The sequence below is a fragment of the Dermochelys coriacea genome, chromosome 7, assembly GCF_009764565.3.
Source record: "Dermochelys coriacea isolate rDerCor1 chromosome 7, rDerCor1.pri.v4, whole genome shotgun sequence".
NCBI lineage: Eukaryota > Metazoa > Chordata > Testudines > Dermochelyidae > Dermochelys > Dermochelys coriacea.
The window spans coordinates 48,498,304-48,526,007 of NC_050074.1; the positions used below are offsets into that span (position 1 = coordinate 48,498,304).

General features: G+C 48.2%; 1 protein-coding gene across 3 annotated transcripts; it reads left to right on the top strand.

The window, feature by feature from the left end:
• TUSC2 (tumor suppressor 2, mitochondrial calcium regulator) lies at positions 1-27,142 on the top strand. Of its 3 annotated transcripts, none has more exons than XR_006282583.1 (4): positions 10-375; positions 4,122-4,242; positions 8,122-8,626; positions 10,457-12,574. XR_006282583.1 is itself a non-coding variant. In XM_038409283.2 (3 exons), the coding sequence occupies exons 1-3, from the start codon at positions 230-232 to the stop codon at positions 8,185-8,187; spliced, it is 333 nt and encodes a 110-aa protein (XP_038265211.1). In that variant the 5' UTR covers positions 1-229; the 3' UTR covers positions 8,188-12,574. The 3 variants fall into 3 exon arrangements, 1 of the variants encoding a protein (XP_038265211.1); XR_006282582.1 differs by lacking the exons at positions 10-375; positions 10,457-12,574 and adding exons at positions 3,581-3,992; positions 26,977-27,142; XM_038409283.2 differs by having other exon boundaries at positions 1-375; positions 8,122-12,574.
• The last annotated feature ends 562 nt before the right edge of the window (positions 27,143-27,704 follow it).

Consider the following 27,704-nt stretch of genomic DNA (forward strand, 5'->3'; position numbering starts at 1 on the left):
CGTTACCTCCGGCCCCAGCCCGTCACGTCACGTGAGGGGGAGGAGTCTCACATGGTAGCACTGCTCCTCGCACTCTCCCCGCCCACCCCCTCTCCCTGATCACGTGAGGCGGGCGTCTCGCCCGGCCGGAAGTGTCGTAGGGTGGACTGGGGCGGGGTCTCTCTGTTGCTGGGCTCCGCGAAGGCGCCGGGTGGCTCCTGCCCGCCCGGGCCATGCTCCCGCCCTGAGCATGGGCGCCAGCGGCTCCAAGGCCCGCGGCCTCTGGCCCTTCGCCTCCCCCGGGCCGGGTGGCGCCGCTGGCCCCGGTGGGGAGCAGGCCCTTGCGCGGGCGCGCGGCTGCCGTAGCGCCACCCCCTTCGTCTTCACCCGCCGCGGGTAAGGGCGGGGCGGGGCGGGCGCCTAGTTTCCGTAGGGCAGGGGGTGGGTTGCTGTGGGGTGGGCTCCCGTGGGCTGGGGGACCTCTTCCTATGGGGCAGGGAGTGGGTTGATATGGGGTGGGCTCCCATAGGATGAGGGGTCTCGTTTCCCTGGGGTGTGTTGCTGTGGGGGTTGGGGGTATAATGGTTTGGGCTCCAGTGTAGCAGGTGTTAGCCAGCAGCTTCCCATGGGGCAGGAAGGTGTCAGAGTTGGAGGGAGCGAGTTGCTCTGGGGTAGGCGGTGGCTGGGGGCTGCACATCACGTTCGCTATACGGTAGTGCAGCCTGGCAAAGAGGCAGGATCCTCTGACCCCCTGCATGATGCCTTTCTCACTTCCAGGCCACATTCAGATGAGCTTCTTCTGCTGTAAAGTGGCCCTTGCAGTGTCCTGGTGGGCATGTGGGATCCTGGGGTCTGCACCAAAGTGCTGTGACATGTGAATAAACTGTCACATCCTGGAAAATCTGAGGCCCAGACGGGCACCATTGTGCCCCTGAGCAGCCTTAGCTGGAGCCTTATAGTGCCCAGTGACACCTGGCGCTTGCAAGTACCGCTGATCCATATGTTCATATCCATGGAATATTCTCTGTGGTGCCCTTCTAGGGTCGACTGCAGTCTCCATTAAAGTTGCACACTTTCTTAGTGATTAGAGGGTACAGTTTGAATACAGAATTTGCACCCTGAAGCCCTACGTAGCAGGCTGGGAGAAGGATGGATTTGCCTATAAGGGGCATTCACTATAAAGGGTGAGGGTGCTGAGCTCTGGGAAGACAGAAATGTTACTCTTCCCAGGGCTCTTGGCAAGAATGGGGAGGGGCAAAACAAAAGGCTCTGAATGTAGTTTCTCATACTAACCTTTGGAACTTATGTTTCCCAATCCATGGTAACATAGCTCCCCTCTGTGGCATCTGTGCACAGATAAGAGTATATAATTTCTTTTGATTTGTCTCCTTTTTATTTAAAAATAAATAGTGCATCTAATTGCAGCTCTTATTCAGATCTGATTTTAAGGAGATAGAACTGTCGGGCCAAGGAGATGGGGACTTTACCTTTGGGGAGGAAGAATGAATGACTGAGTCCAGTGACCCAGCCGTGTCAAGGTCACAATGAGGGGCCCAAGAAGAGCTGTGCTTCCTGCCTTATGAGGTGTTGCAGTTGGGGTGAGGAATAGCCCCCCAATTGTAGAGGTACCAGGATACAGTCACTTAGGTGTGCAAAGTTAGTGGTGTTCAGTAGCAGCTACTCCTTCAGTGAGAAGCACAGACTGTACCTACTGAGGCAAATCTGAGGGATCTTGCTGATTGCCTGCCAACCAAGCTTTGTGCATTGGGGCAGGACAAGACCTATCACCTGTTTAGATTGAGGCTCCTGTTAGTCCTTTTTTCTGATTGCTGTATCTGGAGTTATTTCCCATCAGTAGCTGTTTGAGGCTTTTCACCTCTGGAAAAGCCTCAAGTCTTTTTTCAAGAACTTGGAAGCAGACTGTACCTGCCAACAAAATTCTGTCTGACCTTTGTACTCTTCTGTGGAGAAAATCTGGCAGGGGCATAGTCTTATTGGGAGCTAGCAGACTGTTAGCTGAGCGGGAAGTAAACGCAGAGTTGTAGCTAAAGCCTTTATCTTAGTGACTGGGTTGAAATGGATTGCCTCCGTCAGACCTGTGTGCACCACAAAGTTGTTTGTTTGCCAGTTCTTAAATTATGTGATTAATATTGTGCCAAAATCCTTGACTTTTGCTTTGGGTTCATTTCCTCCTAATTAGCTGTTGGCATACTGGTGTACCTCCTTTCTTGACAGGAGAATCGTCAGGTGCATCTGAATCAAACGGCATACCTGGCAAACTGTTGCCTGTGGTTAGCTGAAATTCTACCACTCTTCCTTGGATATAAAGGAAGGTGTAATAACTGATGTTTATCTGTGAAGTGGCAAAGTCTCAGTACCCCTCTCTTGTCTAGCCTAAATCAGTAGCTTGTGTCTCTCTTTCTTTATGCCCACAAGCCAGTCGGGAGGTACAGGGTTTGCAATGTGTGGAAACAGGGAAATTCAACAGCAATCCAAAAGGCTGCAGTTGGGCCTTTATTTTTTGTTTATATGTAGCTTCTGTCCAGAAAGGAGGCCGTGCTACTCTTTCATCCCACCACTGTTTTGAAGAATTGTGTGGCTTCTTCAGAGGTACCAGAATATTGCTTTTGCATCTTATGTTCATTTCAAGGATAGGGTAGCATTGGATGGTGTAGCATGGGAAATGGCAGTGCTGTAGCTGTCGTTTGTTTCATTGGAGGACTTCAGGCACATGTGGGTCAGCTATACAAATCTTGGTATACTCAGTATCTGTGTGTGCATGGAGCTGTGGTGTTTACATTAGTGCAGTCTTAGTGCTATATGGTAAAATTGGTTCAGTTCCATAGAGAAAGGGAACCGGGTGTTCAAATATATCATAAACTGGGACAAGGGGAAGTTAATAGCTGAGTTGATTCTGGGGCCTTTTACCACCAGGTCATGGGTTCTGATATAGATCCATTATTAGTGACCCAAGTTGGTTATCACCTGATGATTTTGATTCCTATGAAATAAACTGGTCATCTCACTTTGGATCCTAGTGAAGAGGTGTTTACATCACAAAACCCACCATCTGTGTGCCTTGATTAGCTCCATTGCTAGCAGATAAGCCAGGCACTGAATAGATTAGACGGAATTCCCCTCTTCCCACAAGAAATCCTGAAGTCATCTAGTGACTTATTTTCCCCTTTAACTGCAGCAGTCTCTCTTGGGGTAGGCGAGAGTGCTCTTGAACTGCAGGGTCCCCATTTAGTGAGCTTAGTTCATGGTTCCTATTTCATGCCTGATCCAAGGGTGCTCTCTTTTAACTTAAAACTAGGTGTGTTTGAGCAGTGAACGTAAGACTTGATCTTGTAGTTAAAAATGGCCTTGTACCCTTTGTGCTGAATAGCTCTCTAGCTTGGCAACAACTTGAGCTTGCTTGTCCAAGAGTGAAACTGTTCTGGTGGCCGTTGTACCCTTGAGTGCTACAGATCTACCAGCGTGTGCATGGAATCAGAGCTGGGAAGCGTGATTGGTTTTGATTTACCATGGCTCCATTGGTCTGTGTTGAACTGCTTATAATTGCTTCTGTACAAAACCAACTTTCCGACTGTGTGAGTTGATAGCGAACCTTATCTCTGTATACAGAATGGGAGCAGTAGCTCCAGCTTCTTCTCTCTCCCCTCTCACCCCTGGTTTGGCCAGGCCCCTGTGAAGGAGGGACTGCAATCTTCATGGTCGATTTAGTCCCTTACCACTCCACTGAGCCTGACTGTGCAACCTCGGGGTAGGCTGATCTGCCTACACAGCAGCTGCTGGCACTTCCATTGAAATCTGAGTACTGTATGTATTTAATGCCAGTTGCTGAGTGGCTTTATGATGCGGATTTCTGTCCTGCTAGATACTGCACTGAGGCCAACTCCTTGTTTCGCAGCTGCTGAACAGCTGTCAGATGGAAATGACTCTTGGCTGCTGACCCAAGCTGACAGGTTCTATATCCCATTTTCCAGTTCCATGGTGCCCAGCCCTCTCCAGTGTGTAATGTCCAAAACAGCTGATGTCTGCCAGCCCACTCCTGCCCTCTTCCCAAAATGTTTGGGTAGGGATCATTGATGGCCAGTCCTCCTGGTCTCTTATGTGCTCCTCTCCTCATTCCTCTGCAGCTCCATGTATTATGATGAGGATGGGGATCTCGCCCATGAATTCTATGAGGAGACAATTGTCACCAAGAATGGGAGGAGGCGCGCCAAACTGAAAAGGATCCACAAGAACCTGATACCTCAGGTAACGTGCTCAGAAACAAAAGTGACCCTACTATGACAGGTTTGGGCCCTTTGAAGTGTCATCTGATGTGCTGGGATGCCACTGAATCAGCCTATTCTGCCAGCCTGGGTTCCCTTTACCTGGCCTTGCTGGGCTAGGCTCACAAGCCTCTTCCAATCAAGCACACAGGCAGGGCCACACCCAGCTGCACAGAGAGATGGAGATCCGCTCTGGAAAGATTTAGCCTTAGAGGCTTATCCCAACACTGTGGTGCCCACTCCCTTTAAAGGGTACAAACCCAAAGGTTTTATGAAATGTGCCCCCTCCCTCAATGTGGAGGGAGATATGCACAACTTCTTGCCCCCCTCGTTAGAAATTACATAAAGTGGGTTATATTATAAACAAGAAATAAGTTTATTAACTACAAAAGGTGAATTTTAAGTGAATGCAAGAAATAATAGATAGAACACAGCAGATTACTGACCAAATAAAACACAATACACAAGCTGGGCTCAATATACTTAAGAAACAGGTTACAAAATGTAATTTCTTACCCTAAATGTTGTTTTAGGCTGGTTGCAAAGTTTCTGTGGTTCAGAGTTCCAGTTATATTTCTCTTCAGTCTGGACTCCTTCCCTTCAGGTGGCTTTTGCAGTCTTTCGTCTTGGGCAGACAGGCCATGGAGAGGAGTCCCATTTCCCTTTCTCTCCACCCTTAAATAGGGTTACATAAGGCGTGAATTCTTTATTTCCCAAACTTGACCCCACTTTCCTTCCAGTGGAATATTAAAAGAAGTCCCAGGTAATATTTAGTATCAGGTAACAAGACCACCTGACTGTGTAGTATCACAGAGTCCATGAGTCAGTGGCAGTATGGAACATCCTCAGGAAGGCCAAGCCTTTTCACAGTCCATTGTCCTCGCTAATGGGTCATCAGCCCAGTCTGGCTTTTCCATTGTTGTACCTGAAGTGTTAGCAGAGTAGCATAGTTGAAATACAGATACATAGTCAATATTCCTAACTTCAGATACAGAAATGATGCAGGCTTACAAATTGGATAATCACATTAAGTAAATTTTAACCTTTCCAAAGATACCTTACAAGACCCATCTTACATAAAGTACATTTGTTATGTCAATCATATCATAAGCATATTTTCATAAAGAATATGGAGTGAAACGTCACAGTGCACCAAACTAAAAAGGATCCGCAAGAACCTGATACCTCAGGTAACATGCTCAGAAACAAAAGTGACCCTTGTGGGGACTCGACCGGTAATGTATTAACGTGCTATGCAGGATGCCTGGGTTCCTTTGTGCTCTCTTACCCATGGAGCACCTGAGATTTGTGCCAGGGCTCATCCCCTGGAAGTCTAGTGGTAGCTCACTGCAATCCTGACTAGATATGCCTATGGGACAACGGCTTTCAACAGTACATGGAAACCTTTTGCCCAGATTTTGCTTTCTGTTCAAAGCTCCCGAAGGGAAGGGTAGGTATCCCACTCCCACCCTTGTGCCCAGGCCTCCTTGTTCCAAAGCAGAAATCATAAGATTGAGTAGAGGGCACCTATGTATGGGGGTGTTCTGAAAATCCTGCATGATTAAGTGCCTGGTTCAACCCCCTACCTCTCACTGACAGGGTGAGAGAAACAAATATTAAGTAACTGGACCGTTTTAAACACTAATTTCTAGACGGCAAACACAGGGAAGCTCTGACATTGGTATACCCCATGGAGCCACTTGATGGTGCCAGTCTGGAACAAAATTCAAACTGTGACCTAGTGAACCATCACAGTGAGGTCAGGGAAGCCAATTAGCATGATACACTTGTCAGGAAGTTCCTGCTTTCTGAAGCCAACAGTCTGACCTTAAAAATGAACATTGACTCCCTGTTCTGTGATTTACAGTATTAACACTCAGCATTGATATAAAACCCCTTCATTTTCAAACCCTCTGCTCAGGTCCTTGAAGTTATCTTTTATTATAAACTGTAAAAGGAACAATATAACAAACAGTCCTAAAATCAAACAAAAGAATAAATCAGGGGATGGAGGGGAAGAGTCAGATATAGGAAGGAACCAGGGGACCAGAGGTTCTAAATGTGGGGTATTGGTTATGATTTGACTAGTTTTCAGGGGTTTAAAATTGAGAAGTTCTGAAGCAGATGTTAGGGTAGAGCAGACTTCATGCAAACACAGCAGTACTGTCTCTAGGTCAGTGAAATGGGAGTGTTGTCGCCATCTGACAGCAATTCAGTGGCTACTGTGAGATGAGTTTGGGGGGGCTGGGGTCTCAGTCCAGCTTCTAGTGGGCAGCTGTCCATATTGCACAGTTGCCACTAATTGATGACATTGTTGGCGTACTCAGGAGAGAGGCTGAATGGGCTGTGGGAAGCAAGCTCCCCTTTTGCTCCTTGAGGGGATCCATTTGGATGGTGGAGTGAGGCACATAGACAGGATGCAGTTTCTACCACCACTACGTGTGCTGTATTTGTTTTATGGACAGGGGACCTCATTCTCCAGGACTGTTGGGCTGGCACCTTTCATGAGCACTAAAAATAAACTCCGCCTAGCTGTGGCTTTCTGATGGGACTGATATAGCAATGAGTACGGATGAATCCTTGATTTCTATGGCCCCTGCTAGCAATGGCCACAGGAATTCTCATCTGTTCCAAGGCTTTTATATGTTGTTATGAAGGTCTTGTTTATTTGGCAAAATAAACTTGTTGCATTCACGCTATACCCAGGTATCCATATGAGCTGGTGCCACTTTCTAGCAGCAGCTGCCATGTGACAAACTTGTCCACGTTGTCATGAACCATGCAAGACCCATTAATTGCGAGGTCACAGGTCAAGACGTTCCCTAGTTCCTTTTTTTGTATTAGTCTCCTACAGAAAATGTGGCTGTTCTCCAGAAAATACAGATCTTTTATTAAATGTAATAAAACTTTCTCAGTTTTTGTCATCGTTGAAATAGGCCTTTGTCCTTCGCTAGCGCCTTATAGTTCTGGCCGTCCAGAAGCCTTGCAAACACAAACTAACCAGTTCATTTCAAAGAAGCATTGTCACTGTACTGCAGGTGAAGAAATGTAAGCATAAAGGGTGAAATGACTTCTCTTCCCAGTCTAAACACTAGAGCACATTCCCAGCCTCTCGTATGTCTAGTGAGGATTGCCCTGGTTCAACCTAGTTCTGATCCCTTTGTGAAACCAGAGCATAAAACCCATTAGCGCACACATCCTTTGCCTATAGACCCTGAAGCTACTTTGCTTTCTGATATGTTTGTAATGGAAGAATATTCACACCAAAGCACATTAAATGATTAAAGTTTAGAGTTCTGCTTTAGTTGACACACATGCTTGTTACGTTCACAGTATCTATCACTCCTTGGCCAGAAAGCTTGCTTGTGCACAAGGGTCTTTGATCTTTTCTTCTATTCGGTCACTTAGTCCTTTCTTTTCCAGTCTTTTAAATGACTTTTAAATTAAAGGTGCCAGACTAATAGCCCTGGAAGCTGATGACCTTCTAGTCATGGATCAGGTGGAATGCGGACAGCGACAGGCTGAGCTGCTTCCCCACCCCCACTCTCATGCTATTGTCGTTCAGACCCATCGTGCTCAGCGTCGTAGGATCTGAGCACCTTAGTCTGACTTTTAGGGGCTACTTCTAGCAGCACATCCAGTCTGTTTTGCCTGTCTGGTGCTCAGTGTCAACCAACAGCTCAGTTGTGATGGTTTAATGGACTCTTGTCCATTAAGAACTGGACTGGGACATAAGCTCTATTGTCTGCCTCCATTTGCTGTGACTTGCAGAGCATGGGACCTTTGTTTGCAGGCATTTTCTTAGGACTCTGCTCTGACCAGTGTCTCCCCTGCCTTTCTACCCTCCTTGCTCTTTTTTCAGGGTATAGTGAAACTGGAGCACCCTCGCATTCATGTGGACTTCCCCGTTATCATCTGCGAGGTCTGAGCTGCAGGGGGAGCGTGAGCTGCTGTTGTGTGCCGTCAGTGCACCCAACCTGCCCAGCCTTACCATACCTAATGTAAAGTAACCACACAAGGCTGCCTTGTGTTCCTGAACCACAATGGACTGCCAGCACAGACGTACGCACTCTTGACTTTGGAGCTCCTCTTTCCTGGAGGAGGAGGAAGAGATGGGGTGGTGCAGAATTGGCTAGTTACCTGGAATAGAATTGGCTAGGAATCTCTTCACAAGTCAGACAAGACATGTGACCTTGTTTAGCAACATGCTTAACAATACCCTCGACTGAGTCAGAAGATTGAAATCCTTCTCATGGCTGCCATCGGATGTTTGGATGGATCACTGAACTGCCCATGACACTTGTGTTTGAGGTTTTAAAGGGAGAGCCATCCTGCATCTCTTGCCGAACAAAATCCCTGCTTCTCAGGTACCTGCCCCAGATAGAGTTGAGGTCAGTTAATTCACCTCTGTGGGGCTTGGGGCAGACCCCTAATGCCCCTTCCCTACAAAGTGGTGATGAATAAAAGGGTAGTGGTGTAGTTTATCCTTGGGGGTGGGGGGTTGGTTATGCTGTGCTGTCCCCAGGTTGGTCTGGGAATGGAGGGTAAATGGGGTGGTCTGAGGTGGAGCTAATCTCGAGATCCCCACTGAAACAGAGTAGCGCTTCTCGGGAAGGTAGGAGACCAGATTTCATTGCATCAGACCTCAGTTTCCTCTTTTATACAGACTCCTCCTGTGCGCAGCGTTATTTTGTACTTCCTAGCGATGTAGTTCTAGTCCCCAGAATCCTTTCCAGTGGCTCTAGATACCCCTGCTCAGCTGTTGGTGTTAAGACCTCTCCGAAAATCCCATTGGCCAGTGGTGGTGCTGTGCAGAGCAAACAGTCCGATCTTTGCAGCAAGATCAGTGGATGCTGCTGGAAGCAGCAGCAGTCCTCAGAGCTGAGTGACTGGGCTGGCAGTCCATGTTAACCCACACAGCTTTGCAGTTAGGATTCGCACAGCAGGGCTTAGCTTGCCATCCATTAGCATGCGTCTGCCTTGGTGGGACCAGGCTGCACTCCTGATGAGTGGTGTTCTTCTCTCTCCTGAATCTGATGTGTTGGAGTGTGGAGTACAAGGTGTGAACTCTTGTATTAGCCATAGCGTTTATTTTGGGGCTCAGTCCCGCTCAGAATGTGGTTCTGGGTAACTTTCATATGTTGATCAGTTGTGCCCTAGTGCCGCCAGCATGCCCTAGCTGTGTGTAGCTGTGATAGAGCCAAGGCTGGAATGAAGGGTCAGCTTTTACCCTCTAAAGCAGTTGGTGTTAGCCCCCTCCTGACTTGGAAATCTCCCTGAGATATGAAGCCTGGGTTCTTCCACTGCACCCATTCCTCTCTTTCTTTCTCCCTATGGGGACAAGAGGGAATGCAATGCACTTTAATGGAAGGTTCTCTCTTCCCCACCCAACTTGATAAAGAAACACATGGCTATTGGGGCGGCCCCCTCTTCCAGCTAGACTCATGGTGGCAGTCCTGAAACTGTGCATTGATGCGTCTGCCACTTCATGCCTGCTTCCTCATTTGAAGGATTGAGTGCTGGCTGGCTGCTGCTGAGCTGGGGTGAGACTACCCCCATCCTAAACGCTAGAAGTCATGGTCTCTCGGTTCCGGGTTACATGAGAATGGGGAGAGTCGCTGTGCACAAGCAGGATGTCAGGGATCCTTACCACTACCTACCCCTCCAAGAACTCCTGTGAAGCTTTAAAACTGGATCGAGATGTGGCTCCCACAGCTGTCAGCTTATTAGAGACATCTTGTTTCCCCTTCCAGAGCATGTAATTTACTTTCTGAGCACTTCAGACATTTGCTACCTCGATGTTTAATTTAAGCTGCTGCTGCAAAGTTGTAGCAGTATCTGTGTGTCTGTATTGGATGTATCTCTCTCCACACCCCTGAGAACAGTTCTAGGGGCTGCATGGCATTCTGATAGAGGTCTGGTAGTTAGCAATAGTAATGCTGGCTCTCAGATTCGGCCTTGTTCCCCAGTTGCTCTCTGTAGTGGTTGGAGTGAAACTACAGCACCGAGGGACCACAGGTTCTGCTCTCCCCCGGAATGGAAGTTGGTTTTCACAGGTAGAGTGCTTTGATAGCTCCAGCAGAGAGCACTTTTACATTGTGATGCTGAGCATTTTCTTCTAGATCAGTGTTCTTCCACCTACTTGGAAAAGTCGCTCTTAAAAAATATCCTATTAAAGTGTCTCTTGTTTGCACCAGCCATTCTATGGCAGGTGACTTGGGTTCATCTCAGACCAAGGCTCGCAGATCTCCTTGAAACAGGCATATCTCTGGTGGCTGAGCTGGGCTGGAGGACACCATCTCCAACAAAGAAATGGATCAAGCTATGTGAGGCTGACTCAACCCTGGACCCCTGCTGATATGGGGAGACCTAGCTCTGAAAACTACGCTCTTGCTGCTGCTTGTGGGGTGTGTGTAGGAGGCAACTTGGGCTGGGAACCCTCCTCTGGCTTCTCTTGATGGAGGCAAGAGACTGCAGGAGGCCACTGGCCGCCTCCTGAGTGTAGAGCAGTATTGGTTAGGTCCTGAGTGGTAGGTGGAATCTAGCACGGGAAATGAGGAGGTGTTTGGTATGGAGGAAAGTGCATGGGGAGGGAGATGGTTTCTGTAGAAATGAGAATCGCTTGCCAGTATCTTATTCCCCCCATATGTCCCCTGGAGCAGAGGATGGTAGGGCATCACCTCCCATGTGCTTTGGTGTGGGGTGTGGTACCTGTGTTTGCAAATTCAGGAACAGGCTCCTCATCCTTGTGCTGGGCAGGTTTGGGGCAGCAGGGTTAGATCTGTGTTCTGAATGCCAAGCTGGTCTAGGGTAGTGTCATGGGCTGTGCCAGGTGGAGCCGGCCATTAGTTAAACATGCTTCATGCCAAGAGTTGGTCAGAAATCAGTGAGCTGAATGGTGAGCTAGGTCTTTTGGGGAAGACTCTGTATGAAGGGAAAGGCAAGATGCTTCCAACTCGTATAAAAGAGGGTAGGAAGGGGAATTAGTCCTTCTGAGTAGGCTGAGCTCCCCCTTCTGTGATTCCCAGAAACCATCTGCACACCACAAGCAGCAGGGATGAAGGGCTTGACTCTGGAAGGAGATGGTGTGTTTCATAGCAGCAAGCAGGGCTGGCTGGGAGACGTGCATCTGGCAGAGCTTGTTGAATGGCTTTCACAGAGGAAGCCATGCTCTCCCCTTTGTATGGGGGTTTGTGTAGCACATCTTCACCTTGGCAAACCATTTCTGTGCTTGGGAACAGGAAGGGGTTGTCCACTGCACAGTGAGTAACACTCTTGAGGTGCCCAGCCAAGTCTGAAATGCTCTGGGTATCTCTACGCTGCAATTAAAAACCTGTGGCTGGCCTGTGCCAGCTGACTTGGGCTCACAGGGCTTGGGTTAAGGGGCTGTTTAAGTGCAGTGTTAACTTTCAGGTTCAGGCTCAAGGACCCTGTGAGGTCTGAAGGTCCGAGCCTGAAAGTCTACACCACAATTAAATAGCCCCTGAGCCCAAGTCAGTGGGCACAGGCCAGATGTGGTATCAAATTACAGTGCAAACATACCATTGTGTGCAGAGTACAGTGTCTGGGTCTCACATCTGGCCCTAACGTAGTAGCTTAGCCCTCTCATGTTCTTTTACTGGCCTCCTTGCTTCTGAATAGGGAGAGGTGACCAGAGCACCCTTCGCTCAGCAAAGCACCATGAGTAACCTATACCCATTTTCACTGTCCTTTAAATGCTCTGAGACAGCCTGTGGGGGAAACTCCCTCTCTTCACACATCCTGAGTAATCCAATCAGAGTCTTCCCCCAGGGAAGGGCTCATTCCACCCTACTTCTAAAGCAGCAGGCTTCCTACCCCTCTTCCTGACCCACTTCTTTCTAGGCTGGTTAGCCCACTGGGGTTGAAGCTGTGCAATCTGCATGGATTCTAGAATCCCAGCCTTTCTCTCCCCCAATCCTATTTCCTAGTAGTGCCGGTCCCCTTTAGCCTACACAGATGGGATGAGGAGGACCCTTGGGAACTGCTGAAGGGATATTTAAAATGTGAAGGCAATTGTAAATAGTATCTATGTCCACTATATTGTTGGAGCAAGCAAAAAAAATCCACTTGGTTTCTTTTCAATTTTTTTACTACTTCTTTCTGTGCGACTTTGTGCTTTCAAGTGTGGATGTGTAGAATTGTACCCATCAACACTACATTTACAGCTCCTCTAGCGAATGGATAGGAGTTTCCAATTTAAACATGTACAATATTTTTGATCCTTCATCCTCTGCCTTTGAGTGCATCTGTCTAATTTTGTTAAATTTCAATAAAACTATTTGTAGATCCCAAAAGTTCAATGGCTGTCTTATTTTTGGAGGGTGATTTAGTAACTGGTCTTACTGCCTCTGTATGTAATGGACAGACAGGACATGTTAGAGCTAACATAGTGTGAACTTGCCATGCAAGCTTTACCCATACAGATGTTGCCACCCCTGTAGCAACCCCCCTAGTTCTACTCACGGGCCTTACCTTATTCTCTCTCCCCTTCAGTTGTACTGACACAAGGAAAAAACTCTTCTGAATTGTGCCCAGAAATAGGCTTGCCTGAGGGGGACACATCTGTCTGCTTACATCCACCTCAGGATCTGAATCAATGTCTCTAAAACATGGTGTTTTGTGCCATCTGTTTTGTGGTAGTAAGTGAAAGCCACCAAGCTGTGGTGTTTATAAACAGATTCGTAAATAGAACAGCTGTAGTGGCTTCGGAATCTGTCTGTGGAGTCTATTTACAAAATTAAGAATTTGTCTCCAGCTGATCAGGCTTATCCCCTTTAATTACACAACTGTTTTCAACTGATGTGTGGGGTGGGAAGAGGCAAAGCTAAGCACAGCTGCTCTTTAGACTCCCGCAGCACAGTGAATGCTTCTAATCACCCCACTCCACTTGAAATAACAGGCATGTGGTACCTCAACATGCTTACACCTCACATTATTGCTACATAGGTTGTTCAAGTGCCATGTGTGGATGCAGTCTGTGGTATTGAACACATGAACAGTTACCCTTGGGGGGCTATCTAAGTGCTGAAGCTTGGATTATGTAGTGTTGAAGTTTATTTACATCATTATGGTCTTGGTTGTGATCTTGAGGTCCTAAGATGTGAGTGATCCCCTTGCAGGTACCAGAGAAGCAAATGGGCAAATCCTTTATTGATTTGCAAGGATTAATGTAGTAAGAATTAAAAATTTGTTGGCCCTGACACCACAGTTGTAGTTGCAACTGGAATTCTGATGATCATCAATCACGTTTATTTACATAGTGCCTAAGGACCAATCAAGAATTGTGCCAGGAGCTGTAAAAACACCTAACAGGAGGCAGTTCCTTGCCCAAAGAGTTTGTAATCTAGATGAGACAGACACACAGGGTGGAGGGAAAGGGGTAGAACACACCAGTCAAGTGAACAATGTGGTGTTGGCAAAGATTATGGTGTTCCATGATTTTTTTGGGCGGGTTCAGACAGGAGCCTTGGTTTGATTCCCACTTTTGACTTGGGATTGGAACAACCTCCAAGTATAACTTTCTTTTAAATTACAGATTTGGGATTGGAAAAAAAAAATTCCCTAGAGTTTCAAAAGCTCTGGTTAAAGAGATTTTTAGATGCAAACCACTCAAATTGTCAAACTCAAGGATGGCGTCTCATGACTTTTCTGTGACCTCTCATGCACAGGCACTGCAAAACCACAAAGTCTTGGGCAGGTCTATCTGCATGCACTCATGCTGAGGACGAAATTGGTGTTGGAGCAAAGTAAAAATTTGAAGTAGTTGCTGACTGTGATCCAATCTATAGCAGCTAAAAACCTCTAAGGATGGAGAGTCCACCACCTCCCTAGGTAACCCATTCCAGTTCTTCACCACCTTCCTAGTGAAATAGTGTTTCTTAATATCCAACCTAGACCTCCCCCACTGCAACTTGAGACCATTACTCCTTGTTCTGTCATCAACCACCACTGAGAAAAGCTGAGCTCCATCCTCTTTGGAACCTCCCCTTCAGATAATTGACGGCTGCTATCAAATCCCCCCTCACTCTTCTCTTCTGCAGACTAAACAAGCCCAGTTCCTTCAGCTTCTCCTCATAAGTCATGTGCCCCAGCCCCCGATCATTTTTGTTGCCCTCCGCTGGACTCCCTCCAATTTGTCCACATACTTTCTGTAGTGGGGGGGCCCAAAACTGGACACACTACTCCAGATGTGGCCTCACCAGTGCCGAATAGAGGGGAATAATCACTTCTCTCGATCTGCTGGCAATGCTCCTACTAATGCAGCCCAATATGCCATTAGCCTTCTTGGCAACAAGGGCACACTGCTGACTCATATCCAGCTTCTCATTCACTGTAATCCCCAGGTCCTTTTCTGCTGAACTGCTCCTTAGCCAGTCGGTCCCTGGCCTGTAGCAGTGCATGGGATTCTTTCATCCTAAGTGCAGGACTCTGCTCTCATCCTTGTTGAACCTCATCAGAGTTCTTTTGGCCCAATCCTCCAATTTGTCTAGGTCACTCTGGACCCTATCCCTACCCTCCAGCGTATAGCTTTCCCCCCAGCTTAGTGTCATCTGAGAACTTGCTGAGAGTGCAATCCATCCCATCATTCAGATCATTAATAAAGATGAACAAAACCAGGACCAACACTTGGGGCACTCCACTTGATACTGGCTGTCAACTATTGAGCGGTTGATCACTACCCATTGAGCCCAACAATCTAGCCAGCGTTCTGTCTACCTTCTAGTCCATTCATCCAATTCATACTTTAACTTACTGGCAAGAATACTGTGGGAGACCATATCAAAAGCTTTGCTAAAGTCAAGATATATCACGTCCACTGCTTTCCCTATATCTACAGAGCCAGTTATCTCATCATAGAAGGCAATCAGGTTGGTCAGGCATGACTTTCCCTTGGTGAATCCATGCTGACTGTTTCTGATCACCTTCCTCTCCTCCAAGTGCTTCAAAATAGTTTCCTTGAGGACCTGCTCCATGATTTTTTTCCAGGGGTTGACGTGCGTCTGTAGTTCCCCAGGTTCTCCCTCTTATCTTTTTTAAAGATGGGCACTATATTTGCCTTTTTCCAGTTGTCCGGGACCTCTCCCAGTCATCATGAGTTTTCAAAGATAATGGCCAATCACTCTGCAATCACATCAGCCAATTCACTCAGCACCCTCAGATACCTTAGATCTGGACCCCTGGAATTGTGCATGTCCAGTTTTTCTAAATAGTCCTTAACTTGTTCTTTCACCACTGAGGGCTGCTCACCTCCTCCCCATACTGTGTTGCCCAGGACAGCAGTGTGGGAGCTGACCTTGTCTGTGAAGATTGAGGCCAAAAAAGCATTGAGTACTTCAGCTTTTTCCACACCATCTGTTGCTAGGTTGCCTCCCCCATTCATTAAGGGTCCCACACTTTCCCTGACCTTTTTCTTGTTGCTAAAATACCTGTAGAAACCCTTCTTGTTACCTTCATATCCCTTGCGAGCTGCAACTCCAGTTGTTTTGACCTTCCTGATTACACCCCTGCATGTTCGAGCAGTATTTTTATACTTCTCCCTAGTCATGTGTCCAAATTTCCACTTCTTGTAAGCTTCCTTTTTGTGTTTAAGCTCACCGAAGATTTCACTGTTAAGCCAAGCTGATCGCATGCCATATTTGCTATTCTTTCTGCACATCGGGATGGTTTGTTCCTGCAGCCTCAATGAGGCTTCTTTAAAATACAGCCAGCTTTCCTGGGCTCCTTTCCCCCTCGTATTAGCCTCCCAGGGGATCCTGGCCATCAGTTTCCTAAGGGAGTCAGTCTGCTTTTATGAAATCCAGGATCCATATTTTGCTACTCTCCTTTCTTCCTTTTGTGAGGATCCTGAACTCAACCATCCTCATAGTCATGGCTACCCATGTTGCCACCTACTTCTACTTCTACCAATTCTTCCCTGTTTGTAAGCAGCAGGTCAAGAGGAGAACGGCCCCTGGTTGGTTCCTCCAGTAGCTGCACCTGGAAGTTGTCCCCAACACTTTCAAAAACTTCCTGGATTGTCTGTGCACTGCTGTATTGCTTTCCCAGCAGATGTCAGGGTGATTGAAGTCCACAGATCATTTTTGTGGATTGGATGTATCTGCGCATGGCTCTAGGTATAAAGGTGCCTTATACCAGTATAGTTAGTTCTGCTTCTTGGCCTGAAATAAGTTATGCCAGTATAAGTACTCTTATGCCATTATGAATGCATCCACACTAGGACCAGGTCTGTGCTACAGATTTCTGTTGGCCCAGCTGTGTCAAGGCTGGGAAGAGGTGTTCCCTGACCAACATCGCTATGCCAGCAAAAGTCCCTAGCGTAGATACGGTTATACCAACATAGCTGCCCTCTAACTAATGTATTTCATTCTTGGGGTTGATTTTACTTTACAGGTACAACATTCAGCTTTGCTGATGTAAGCTGCAGCCACACTAGGAGGGCTTAGCTGGTTTAGTGTACTGTGGTATGTTTCTATACTAGGAAAGTGCTCCTAGTGTAGATATAGCCTGAGTTTGCGGCTTTAGCTATATTGATTAGAGTTAAAATGGAAGAATTTTCTAGTGTTAGACATGCCCTAAAAAATAACTTACACTGAACATACTCATTGGTCTGACAGAGCACCACTGTGGGTTAGAAAATAAATCTAGAACCACATCTTCAGCAGTCACTCAAGAGACTGACAGGTCAGTTGATCAATGGACTTAGTGGTCCAAGAAGTGTCTCAAAACTGAGTGTGGAGCTATTCCAGGAGCTTGCCTCACATGGGTGGCCTTTGATCCCAATAACACTGTATGTTAAAATAAACATTGTCTCGCTTTCTACGCTGCATCCTGCTTTCTCTCTTCCCCTTACCCGAACAGCCAAATGGCTTATAAATTGTTTCCTGCTGTACCACGGCACTCATCATTTCCTTAGCACAGGCCTGATCCCTAAAAGAAAATGAGCCATTGATGAAAGTTCTAATGAGTGACTGACATAGTGAAAATCTTGTCAGCAGTCTTGGCTGGATGATGTGCAAGCATCTGGGAAGCAGCAGTTGCTGGAAGGACAAGCTGCTTCCAGCATTGCTTGTTGAGATGTGGCTTGGGAGGGGGAAATTGAAATGGCTTAAAGCTGCTAATTGGAATGGGAACTCCTGTGACTTTTCTTACATAAGCAATTCAGGTTCTTCCTATCCTGTTTTTTCCAGATGACTGGAGAACTGGGTAAGATTAGGGCTTCATGATCGTAAAACGTAATTAAAAGGGGATGTGGCTCTTGTTTAGACTACCCAAGTTTTTCTTTTCTTAACACCTATTTAACTCAGATGCCTTGTATAGTTGGGAGAGAAGTTCTGTTTGTTAAAGATTTGACCCTGAAATTGAAAACGGAGAACTCTGTCTCTGAAACCAACAAAAACAGAGAAGACTCGATGGGTGTGACCATTGTGAATTCAGTGTCCCAAGCTCTGTGTAACTTTCAGAGAGTTGGCTTCCCATCACAGCAGTGCCCATGTATGCCTGGGGCATACCAAGTTACATTCCGGGAAGTTCCATAGTATAGCCCAAGCTTGCTCTATTGTCTGTCATAGAACTATGTAGCCTTTACTGCTCTGTTTAATGCTGTGACTTCCAGCCCACAGGCTCTCTCTTGACCTGAGTGACCTCTGTTGTGGTCTGTCATCCCCACCATTGCATTAAAGAAAAGGCAGCTACAGGCTCCAATTTGAATGTATGTGGCTCTTGATCATGGAAAATTTTAGTCACTTCTTCTGTAGGCAAAGCAAGCAGCCATTTAAAGTCCTGGCTCTTGGGCATTCTGAGGTGGGGGAGGAAAATGTTGGCCAGGATGCTGAAATTCTTTGGCTCTTCAGATTCATGAGATTTTTGGCTCCCAGCAGAGCTTGGCTGTAGAGACAACCCCGTTTAACAGCCTAACTGAAGCACAGCACCCACTAGCAGGATCTGCACCAGGGCTGAACCCACAACCGCAGATTGAGACTAAAGAGCCATACTGACATGTCTTCAGGCTGAGATATCTGTCAGGAATGGCAGACCGCTGGTCCTTGGCCAGCAGCCTTAGGAGAATTGACAAGAGCCGTGATCCGGCATACATGTGTAGCTTGGGGGAAGGATGTGAAATAGTAGCCTACAAAACGGGAGGAATAATTTACAGGCGAGGTGCTGCCCCAAGGACATAGTAGGATAATGGGGTACAGCTTTCCAAAAGAAAGCTCAAACAGGAGCAGTTAATGTTGGGGAGAGACACGCATCGGATTAGCATTGGACTTCCTAGCAACTGTCCAGGTAAATAATGCTTAGTGGGGTTCTGGTCCTGCTGCTGCTGAAGCAATTGGAAAGACTCCATGGGCTTTCAGTGGGAATTGGGTTAGGCTACATGCCTGGCTGTGAACTGCAAACAGATGTGAGTGGATGATCTGCTCAACCTCGGCCGTCTCTCCTGGGTTAGAGCGAATGGAGTGCTGATCATGGAGGCAGCTGGATTCATAGCCCAGAAGACTAGTCCTCTTGTTTCTCTACAGAGCAGATCCCTCCAGCTGGCAGCAGGGCGGTTAACCCCCCTCGTCCCCATCAGTCTTGCCCTGGCTGAGAAATGGTGTGTGTTATGGTAGCCTCAACCGAGAGATGGGGGTCCCACAGTGCTAGGTACTGGTGCTGCAAGAGACGATCCCTGCCCCAAAGAGCGTGGAATGTAAATAGACACGGTGAAGAGCAGGGAGTTCAGCTTTGTTTGGACTTTGGCTTTTCAGATGAGCCCAAGTTGGTCAGGGCCAGGCATGTTCTTTGTGATTCTGACTCCAACATTCAGCCAGGGACAGACACACACACTTCCCCCCGCCCCCCAAGCTAAATTCAGAAAGGCCTTCAGTCGCTAACACTCACCTTCCCTGCATTTGGACCAGTGACCTAGAAAGGGCCCTACCTGCTTGGAAACTAATCTTCCAGAGCTCAGCAACCTTCTCCTTTCTAAACTTGCATCACCCAGTGAAATGACTGATTCCCCACCGTTCAACATTCTGTGTTCCAAGAGCTCTGGATATTAGGGTCACGCAGGCACTACGAATAACTGTCATTCCAGCTGCTGCCCAGATGAGGGCGGCATCCAGTTGCTTTTGAAGCATGCAGCTGTGCATCCTTATACTGCTGTGTCCTGATCTAGCTCAGAGATTTAAGCCATCCAGGCTGCAATTCACATTTTTGAGCGTGTGCTGGGCTTTGCGGCCATCCCAGACAATGAGCGATTTGTTCAGCTTTTGCTGTCTTCAGTGGTATTTCACCCACTGGTGAGAGCTTTGCCTTGATTGGTGAAATTTGACAAGACCGGTCCGTGTTTGCCTGCTGGGGCCACCAGAGCTCATCTCTCCAAGCAGTTGAGCAGAGTGCGGTAGTGGTCTGAAAACTGTATCTGGGCAAATGACACTTCTTTGACTCCACGAGTGCTAGCTTCTCTTCTGGCTGCAGAGCGAGCTGAATTCCCTTCTGCCCTGTCCAAAGGTCAGCTGAGCCCCGATTGCAAAATCTTTAACAGGAGATGAGCTAGAAGGCCGACGTCTAAGAACAGAGGAGTAATTCAAACTAAGATCTGAGAGTGAGCAGTGTTGCTGGTGAGAAAAATGATCTCTTTGGGTGTGAATGGAGCAAACCTTATTGGCCACTGTGAACCCATGCAGTGCTCCTCATAAAGAGTAACTGCCCCTTACATCTGCCCTATGGTTTGCAGAGAAGTGGGCATGAATCTTGGATGCTTCCATTTTTGGGTGTAGACTGATTCCTCCCCCACCCCAGAGGTGGTCAGTACCTCTGGAGCAGGGGAGGAATCAGTCTCCAGGCTTCTCATACTGAGCACCCAAAACCGGAAGAACCTCTGCAGCTAGGCTCCTCTTTCCCTGAATCTTGCTGTATTAATTTCAGGCTTCTAGAAACCTGTGTGTGATCAAAGATGTGTGTGCCCCTCTAGTATCCCAACAGCCCCTGCTGGGGAGATGGGAGGAGTCCTGCAAGGGAGGAGGCTAGGCAGGACCTTAGCTACCAGAGGATAGGTCTACACTGCAATAAAAACCTCATGGCACAGAGACCTAGAGCTTAGATCCACTGATCCAGGCTCACAGGGCTCAGACTTTGGGCCTGCAAATTGCAGTGTAGATATTTGGGCCTCATGGTGTCTCTGTGACCCAGCCCCCCCCTCCCCTCCCGGTGGTCTCTTGAAGCCCAGGCTCCAGCGTGAGTCGACTGTCTACATTGCAATTTTATAGCCCCTAAGCCAGAGTCAGTTGACCCAGGCCAAATATGCTGGGAATGGATCTTTCAATGCACTGTAGATGTAGACGTACCATTAGAGTCCCTTGGCTTTGTTTGGCCAGTTGCTTTTCCACAGCTTTGACTGAGCCTCCCTTACTGGCTTTCCCAAATTCCTAAGAAAATAGCTATCCTCTACCTGTAATGGGATAAACTGGTTTCCTGAGCTTTGATTACCAGTGACTGGACTGTTGCATCCCATTCCTTTGAGCCAATGTCAAGGCCCAGCCACAGAGATGGGTGGGGATATTTAGATCAGCAATTAGCATGTTCAGCAGTGATGGATGGACAGCTGAATCAGAACTTTGGGCGTGGGCCCATCACCTCGTCAGCTCTCTGGGGCAGGGCGCACCTTCTTGTTCTGTTTGTGCAGCGCTTAGCACAATGAGGTCCTGACCCATGACTGTGGCTCTCAGACACTCCTGCAACCTCTATAATGCCAATTCCTGTCTCAGGGTGCCTTGGGTTCCTGCAGCTTCTGTTGGTGTTAGTACCGTATAAAACTGCAACTCGCATTCTCCATGAGACCACTGTACATAGGGGAGGTCCAAGGGGGCTGTATGTGCTTGCTAGGGCTGAAAAGGAAGTATGATCAGTCAGCTATTATAACACCCCACCACCACCATTTGGGGGCAGTCCCAGCTGCCTTTGGAAGTCTGGAGCTTTGGCAGTGTACTCTATGGGAGATCTGCTGACTTTCCCAGCCTAGCAATGAGGAGAGGTTACTCATCCCAAGCTCTGGGCTCACAAGAAGCTGCTCACCCTATTAACTGAGCTGAGGGGGAGGAGGCGGAGATTGCAGTAGGAAGCAGTCAAGTCTTGACAAGGTAGTGAAGAGCATAGTTAAGCCCATTGCTGAGCCTTGGGCTCCACATCAGACACCCCCTGCTTTTGTGGCCTGTTTGGGAACTTGCCCCAAACAGCCTGCATGTTGGGAAAAGAAGAATCTTAATGACATCCCCCTGGTTTTAAGCCAGTCCTGTTCAGTGTCTTACATTTCCCAGAGTGCATGAATACTCATGTGATGAGATCAGACACCTTACTGGGCTACAAGACTATCTGTGGTCAGGCCACCTCCAGTACTGAGCCCATCAGACTATATAGGGCCATGCTGGCTTGAGACCGGAAGAGTTGGCTTTTGCTGACAGAAGTGTCAATGATTCAGTAGGTGGTGTGCCACTCTGACTTGGTGCTACACTGGCGGAGTGCTAGGGGGTGCTGTGCTGTTGGGGCTGCTGTCTTCAGCTGCCATGCATAAGCAAGGGCCATTGACCATGTGTGGTCAACCTAGTTATCACGAATGCTCCCCAGCATCTTTTCTGGTTCCGTTCCCTGCTGCAAGGTGGCTGTCATGTTCCTCCCAAGAGGTGGCTGCATGTCCCAGGTCGGTGAGCGATCCCTGCAGCTAGCCAGTGGTATACTCTGGGATCTCTCAGGAGCGTGCCCAGTATAAACGTTCGGTGCTTGTGCTGTAATAGCGTGTAAACATGGTGCTCTTTCTCCATCACAAACCAAGTGCCATGCACACAGTCAGGAGTTAGGTGAGGCCTGTGGAGCAGAGGGACAGAAGCCCTGTCTCACTGTCATACTTTGCCCTTCTATGGCTCCTCCTACGGGAGGATCTCTGCACACATGAATGGAGACACCCCTCCACAGGGGTGTGCGGAATCATCACCTTTATTGTGCTGATGGGAAACTGAGGCACAGAAGCAGGAAGGGAGTTGCCTAAGGTCACCCAGCCAAGCAGGGACAGAGCCAGGGCTGCACCAGAAGTCTCCTGACTGAGAAGTGCTTACCAGATGGTCCCTGCTCCCTTTCTACTCCTGAGTTCCCTTATCAGTGAAGCACCTGGCTGCCATTTACCCCAGGCCTTTTCAAGCTAGCCACAGCCAGGGACCTGGGTGTCATTCAGAGAGAAACTGGCTGAATTTGGCACAAGGCCCTTCCCTGACAATGCAACTGCTGCATCTGCCACCAGCCTCCATGCAGAAGGAGGGAGCTTGGAGGCGACTCCTGCACTTTATCAGTGCTGCCCCGTTCGGGACAGGATGCCATGTGTAGAGAATCACAGCTCAAGGACAGCCGATAAACTGTGGAACAGGAAGGCTTTGATTTGGGCCACTGGCTTGAAGGGAGACTGAGCCAGGGAACATCCAGGCTGAATAGCTGTTAGATTTCTCTTAGATAATCAGCTTCATCTCCCCAGGGGAAAGGGTGTGAGGCCCAGGGCTGGTGGCAGTTAAACGCAGTCTGGGTGAAGAACTGGACAATAGATCACATGGGGATGGGAAAATGCACAAGATAGCAGAATTGGTCTTTACAGAATAACCCTGGTTGCTAATGATGGAAAAGCTGTTAAATCCCATCCGGTCCATCCATAGCTCTGCAAGGACCAGGACAGGATTGGCCCTTGCTGAGTATTGTCCAGAGCTTTGTGGCTCCTCCCCAATTTTCTTTAATTCAAAAAAAGGCTCCTGCCCCCCAAGAGAAGGTGCAGAGGGTTCCAACGTGGCCCTCAACCAGGTGGTTCATCGTTGCTCCATCGCAGAGATTCTGAAAATCAAACCAGTCAGCACCGAGAACGACACAGCTGTGCTGAACTGTCAATGAAGCAGGTGATAGCAGTTAAAAGGGGGAGGGAAGACGACACTAAGAAGGCAGCATGTGAGGTAAATATGTCCAGTCCTCTCTCAAGTGATACAGGGCGGGGGTCCAGCAGGCAGAGGCTGTCCTGGGACTCAGGAGATTTGGGTTCTGTTGCTGGCTCCACCCCTGACCACCTGGGTGATCTTAAGCAATTCCTTCCCCTCCCTGCACCTCTGTCTTGTCCATCTAGAACAGGGGTGGGCAAACTTTTTGGCCCGAGGGCCTCATTGGGGTTACAAAACTGTATGGAGGACGGGGTAGGGAAGGCTGTGCCTCCCCAAACAGGATGGCCCCGGCCCCTGCCCCTGACTGCCCCCCTCAGAAACCCCAACCTATCCAACCCCCCTGCTCCTTGTTCCCTGACCGTCCTGGGGCTCCTGCCCCTAACTGCCCCCCTGGGATCTCACGCCCCATCCACCCCCTCCTGTGCTCCCTGTTCCCTGACTGCCTTGCCCCCTATCCACACCCCTGCCCTCTGACAGGCCCCCTGGGATTCCAATGCCTATCCAACTGCCCCCTGTCCCCTGACTGCCCCCCCCGCCCAAAACCTCTGTCCCATCCAACTGCCCCCTGTTCCCTGACCACCCCCCGGGACCTCCTGCCCCCTTATCTAACCCCCTGCCCCCTTACCATGCCGCTCAGAGTGGCAAGACTGGCTTATTGGAAAGCCTGGGAGGTGGGCGGGTGCAAGCCATGCTCCCCATGTGGCAGCATGGCTGCGGGGGAGGGGGGACAGCAGGAGAGCAGCTGGGGCCTAGCCTCCCCAGCCAGGAGCTCATAGGCCAGGCTGGTCCCGGGGGCTGGCTGTGGCCTGCAGGCCGTAGTTTGCCCACCTCTGATCTATCATAGAATATCAGGGTTGGAAGGGACCTCAGGAGGTCATCTAGTCTAACCCCCTGCTCAAAGCAGGACCAATCCCCAACTAAATCATCCCAGCCAGAGCTTTGTCAAGCCTGACCTTAAAAACTTCTAAGGAAGGAGATTCCACCACCACCCTAGGTAATGCGCTCCAGTGTTTCACTACCCTCCTAGTGAAGGACATAAGCTTTTTGGGGCAGGCTCTGTTGGTCACTCTGCATACGTACAGCACAAGCACCGCGTTGGCCCTGGTCTCTGCCTCTGAGTGCTACCATGGTATAAACAGTAACTGTCCCAGTCTCCAAGGCTCCCCCCGTTCTCTGGGGAGAGGATTCTGCAGCCTCAGCAATCTCGCTGCCAGCAAGCTTTTCCTGAGATTCAGCCTAAGGTTTCCTTTCCTTAACTCGCTGCTAGTTAACGCCCTGGTGCTCCTGCTAGAGCACTTCCTCTCCTCCCAGCTGCGTCCACCCTTTGGATACTTGCAGATGGCATCGCCTTCTTTTTCCGCCATTGTTCAGACAAGCCCCTGCCAATTCCCTTCCTTTCCTCCTACCTTTTAGGTCAGCCCTTCCAACCCCTGATCATTTCTAACCTTCCTCTCTGCATTCTGGCCAGCCCTCCTGTCTACATTTGCCTGGGCCTGAGGCCCCCTGACCCAAAGGTGTGATTCTGGAGGAGTTCTCCCCATCATGAGGTGCTGTTCTCCTTGGACAAGGCAGGCTTGATTCTGCAAAGCCTTTGTCCAGGCCAATTTTAAATGCCCCAAGCAATGTAGCTCTTACCCCTTCCCTTCCACCGGCATCCTAGTCCTCTATCACCTGCTGGCCTGTCTTCATGCAAAATTCTCCAAGCTGCTAGCAGGTCAAGGACCCAGCAAGATCTCCCCAACTGTAACCATGGGAGGCCATCGTGTTCCTGGGGAAATGTGAGCAGCTGCTGCCCCACTAACTTAGATAGGAGAGCCTACACCAGTGCACAGATGAGCCCCATAGAGAAGGGCAGCCATATGCTTGTCTTGTGCTGTATCTATCCAGGTCCACATCAGCGTGCTGCCTCAATGCCTCCCAAAATTACAAGGTGGTTAGAGAATGGCTGAAAGAAATTCAACCGCCCGGGCAAGGCATAAAATGTCTGCAGATTTAAGAAAAAACAAACCCCACCCAAATTCCAGCCCCAAGCAAAAATGAAGCTGAACTTTTGGAAGAGGCAGCTGTTGGCTTCAGGGTGGAATCACAACCTTTGAGAAGTCACAATTGTGCTTGAGGAGACAGCAACTCCTAAAAGTCGCATCGCTCCTCCATCACTGCTTCCCCTTCTGCCTGCATGGTCAGCCAGTATTTGGGGACAAGCAGGGCTCTTTCCCTTAGGAGGAGGAACCAGTCAGGTATTTCTTTGGTGCAATCCTCTTTGTTTACAAAGAATGGACAGCCAGTCCTGTTTCCCTGAATGCAGTAAGAACAAACAGCATCAGGCAGTTTCCTTACACAGAAATCCCCATGCCTGTATCTCCAGTGTTTCCTGTGCCCAAAGAGCTCTGTCTCTTTGCTGCCTGTCAGGACCAAACTCATGACTCTCTCCCTGCCTGCTAGCTTTCTCAGCTCTAGCACATACCCACAGCTTGCCAAACCATCCCCTAGCCCTCGTATTTGCACTTAGGGAACCCTTCAGCCCACATGGCTTAGCTTCTAATCTGTTCTTACCATGCAGACCATTGTCTTGGATGGTGGCTTATGTTGTTTTAAGATCTCACTATACAAGAGGGCTTAATTGCTCCTTCCACTTCCACCTGAAAGAAGACTGCTTAGCCCCACTATTGGCTTTAACCAGATCTGTCATTGTCTGTAGACTGAAGACCCAATTGATGGCAGCCATTATCAGCTTCCACTATAGCAGATTATTTTGCAAAACAGCCAAAGGTAGAGGCAGACCTGCAACATTGTCAGGACTCCGGAATTGTATCCAAGGTTAAATGGCACACCCCTATAGTGACAGCAATGAAAAGGAAGGGGGATGTTCACATTGATGGTGGTTAAGATTACCATTAACCCAGTATTGCATGTGGCTTAGTATCCTTTGCCTATAGCAGACTCACTGCGGGAAGTGCACAGTGTGTGAGTTCCACCCCAGTCAAATTATGACATACTTGGTAATGGTGTTTAATATGGTTTATTGTCCACCATTTTGGTTTGTAAAGGACAAGTAGACTTGTATTTGCCTTATCACCTGATGGGAAGCATTTCTCCAAGACAGGCTAGGGCAAGGCTGATCTGGAAACAGGGACTGATAAGACGTAGCTAATGATTAACACACACCAGGGCTTAGTTCCATATAAGAGGCTTGTGTTTGGAATAGCACCTTCTATTTGGCCGCAAGTCATCGACCAAGTATTACAGGGCCTTCCTGGTACTCAGTGTTCCTAGGTGCAACACATTGGTCACGGGAGCCAGTATCAAGTACATAAAAGGTTGTTACAAAAAGGCATGAGGAGAATTATTCTCGTTAACTTCTGAGGTTAGGACAAGAAGCAATGGGCTTAAATTGCAGCAAGGGAGGTTTAGGTTGGACATTAGGAAAAACTTCCTAACTGTCAAAGTGGTTAAGCACTGGAATAAATTGCCCAGAGAGGTTGTGGAATCTCCATCATTGGAGATTTTTAAGATCAGGTTAGACGAACACCTGTCAAGGATGGTCTAGATAATATTTAGTCCTGCCATGAGTGCAGGGGAGTTGTCATAAACATACAGCTAAGGGTATCATAAAATCCCTCCTTTACCTGTAAAGGGTTAAGAAGCTCAGATAACCTGGTTGGCACCTGACCAAAAGGACCAATAAGGGGAGAAGATACTTTCAAATCTGTGGGGGAAGGTTTTTGTTTCGTTTTTCTTTCTGTTCTCTCCAGGACAACGAGGAACCAGGGCAGGGAAAATGCATCTCCTAAAGCCCAACCTGATCTAAGCATCTAAGATTACAAATTGTAAGTAATAGGAAGAAAATACATTAGATTCTTCCTTTTAGCTTGTGAATTTTCCCTAGGCTAAGAGGGAGGTTTATTCCTGGTTTGTTTGGTTGTTTTTTTTTGTTTTTTGTTTTTTTTTTTGGTACCTTTAAAGTTTTGCCTAGAGGGGAATCCTCTGTGTTTTGAATCTGATTACCCTATAAAATTACCTTCCATCTTGATTTTACAGAGGTACTCTTTTACTTTTTCTTTATAATAAAGTTCTGCTTTTAAGAACCTGATTGGTTTTTAGTATCCTAAAACCCAAGAGGCTGGTCTGTGCTCACCTTGTTTACTCTCAAGCCTCCCCAGGAAAGGGGGTGAAGGGGCTTGGGGGGGATATTTTGGGGAAACAGGAACTCAAGTGGTCCTTTTCCTAAATTTTTGTCTAATTCACTTGGTGGTGGCAGCAATACCGTTTCAAGGACAAGGAAGAATTTGTGCCTTGGGGAAGTTTTAACCTAAGCTGGTAGAAATAAGCTTAGGGGGTCTTTCATGCGGGTCCCCACATCTGTACCCTAGAGTTCAGAGTGGGGCGGGAACCCTGACAGGAGTGGACTAGATGACCTCTTGAGGTCCCTTCCAGTGCTATGATTCTATGATCAAGAGCACCCGGAGAATACCCCAGAGGT

Bases quoted from the DNA above. Each gene is read 5' to 3' on its own strand.
- TUSC2 (XM_038409283.2), top strand. From the start codon at position 230: ATGGGCGCCAGCGGCTCCAAGGCCCGCGGCCTCTGGCCCTTCGCCTCC. The intron at 376-4,121 runs GTAAGGGCGGGG...ATTCCTCTGCAG, and splicing joins TTCGTCTTCACCCGCCGCGG to CTCCATGTATTATGATGAGG. The intron at 4,243-8,121 runs GTAACGTGCTCA...CTCTTTTTTCAG, and splicing joins ACAAGAACCTGATACCTCAG to GGTATAGTGAAACTGGAGCA.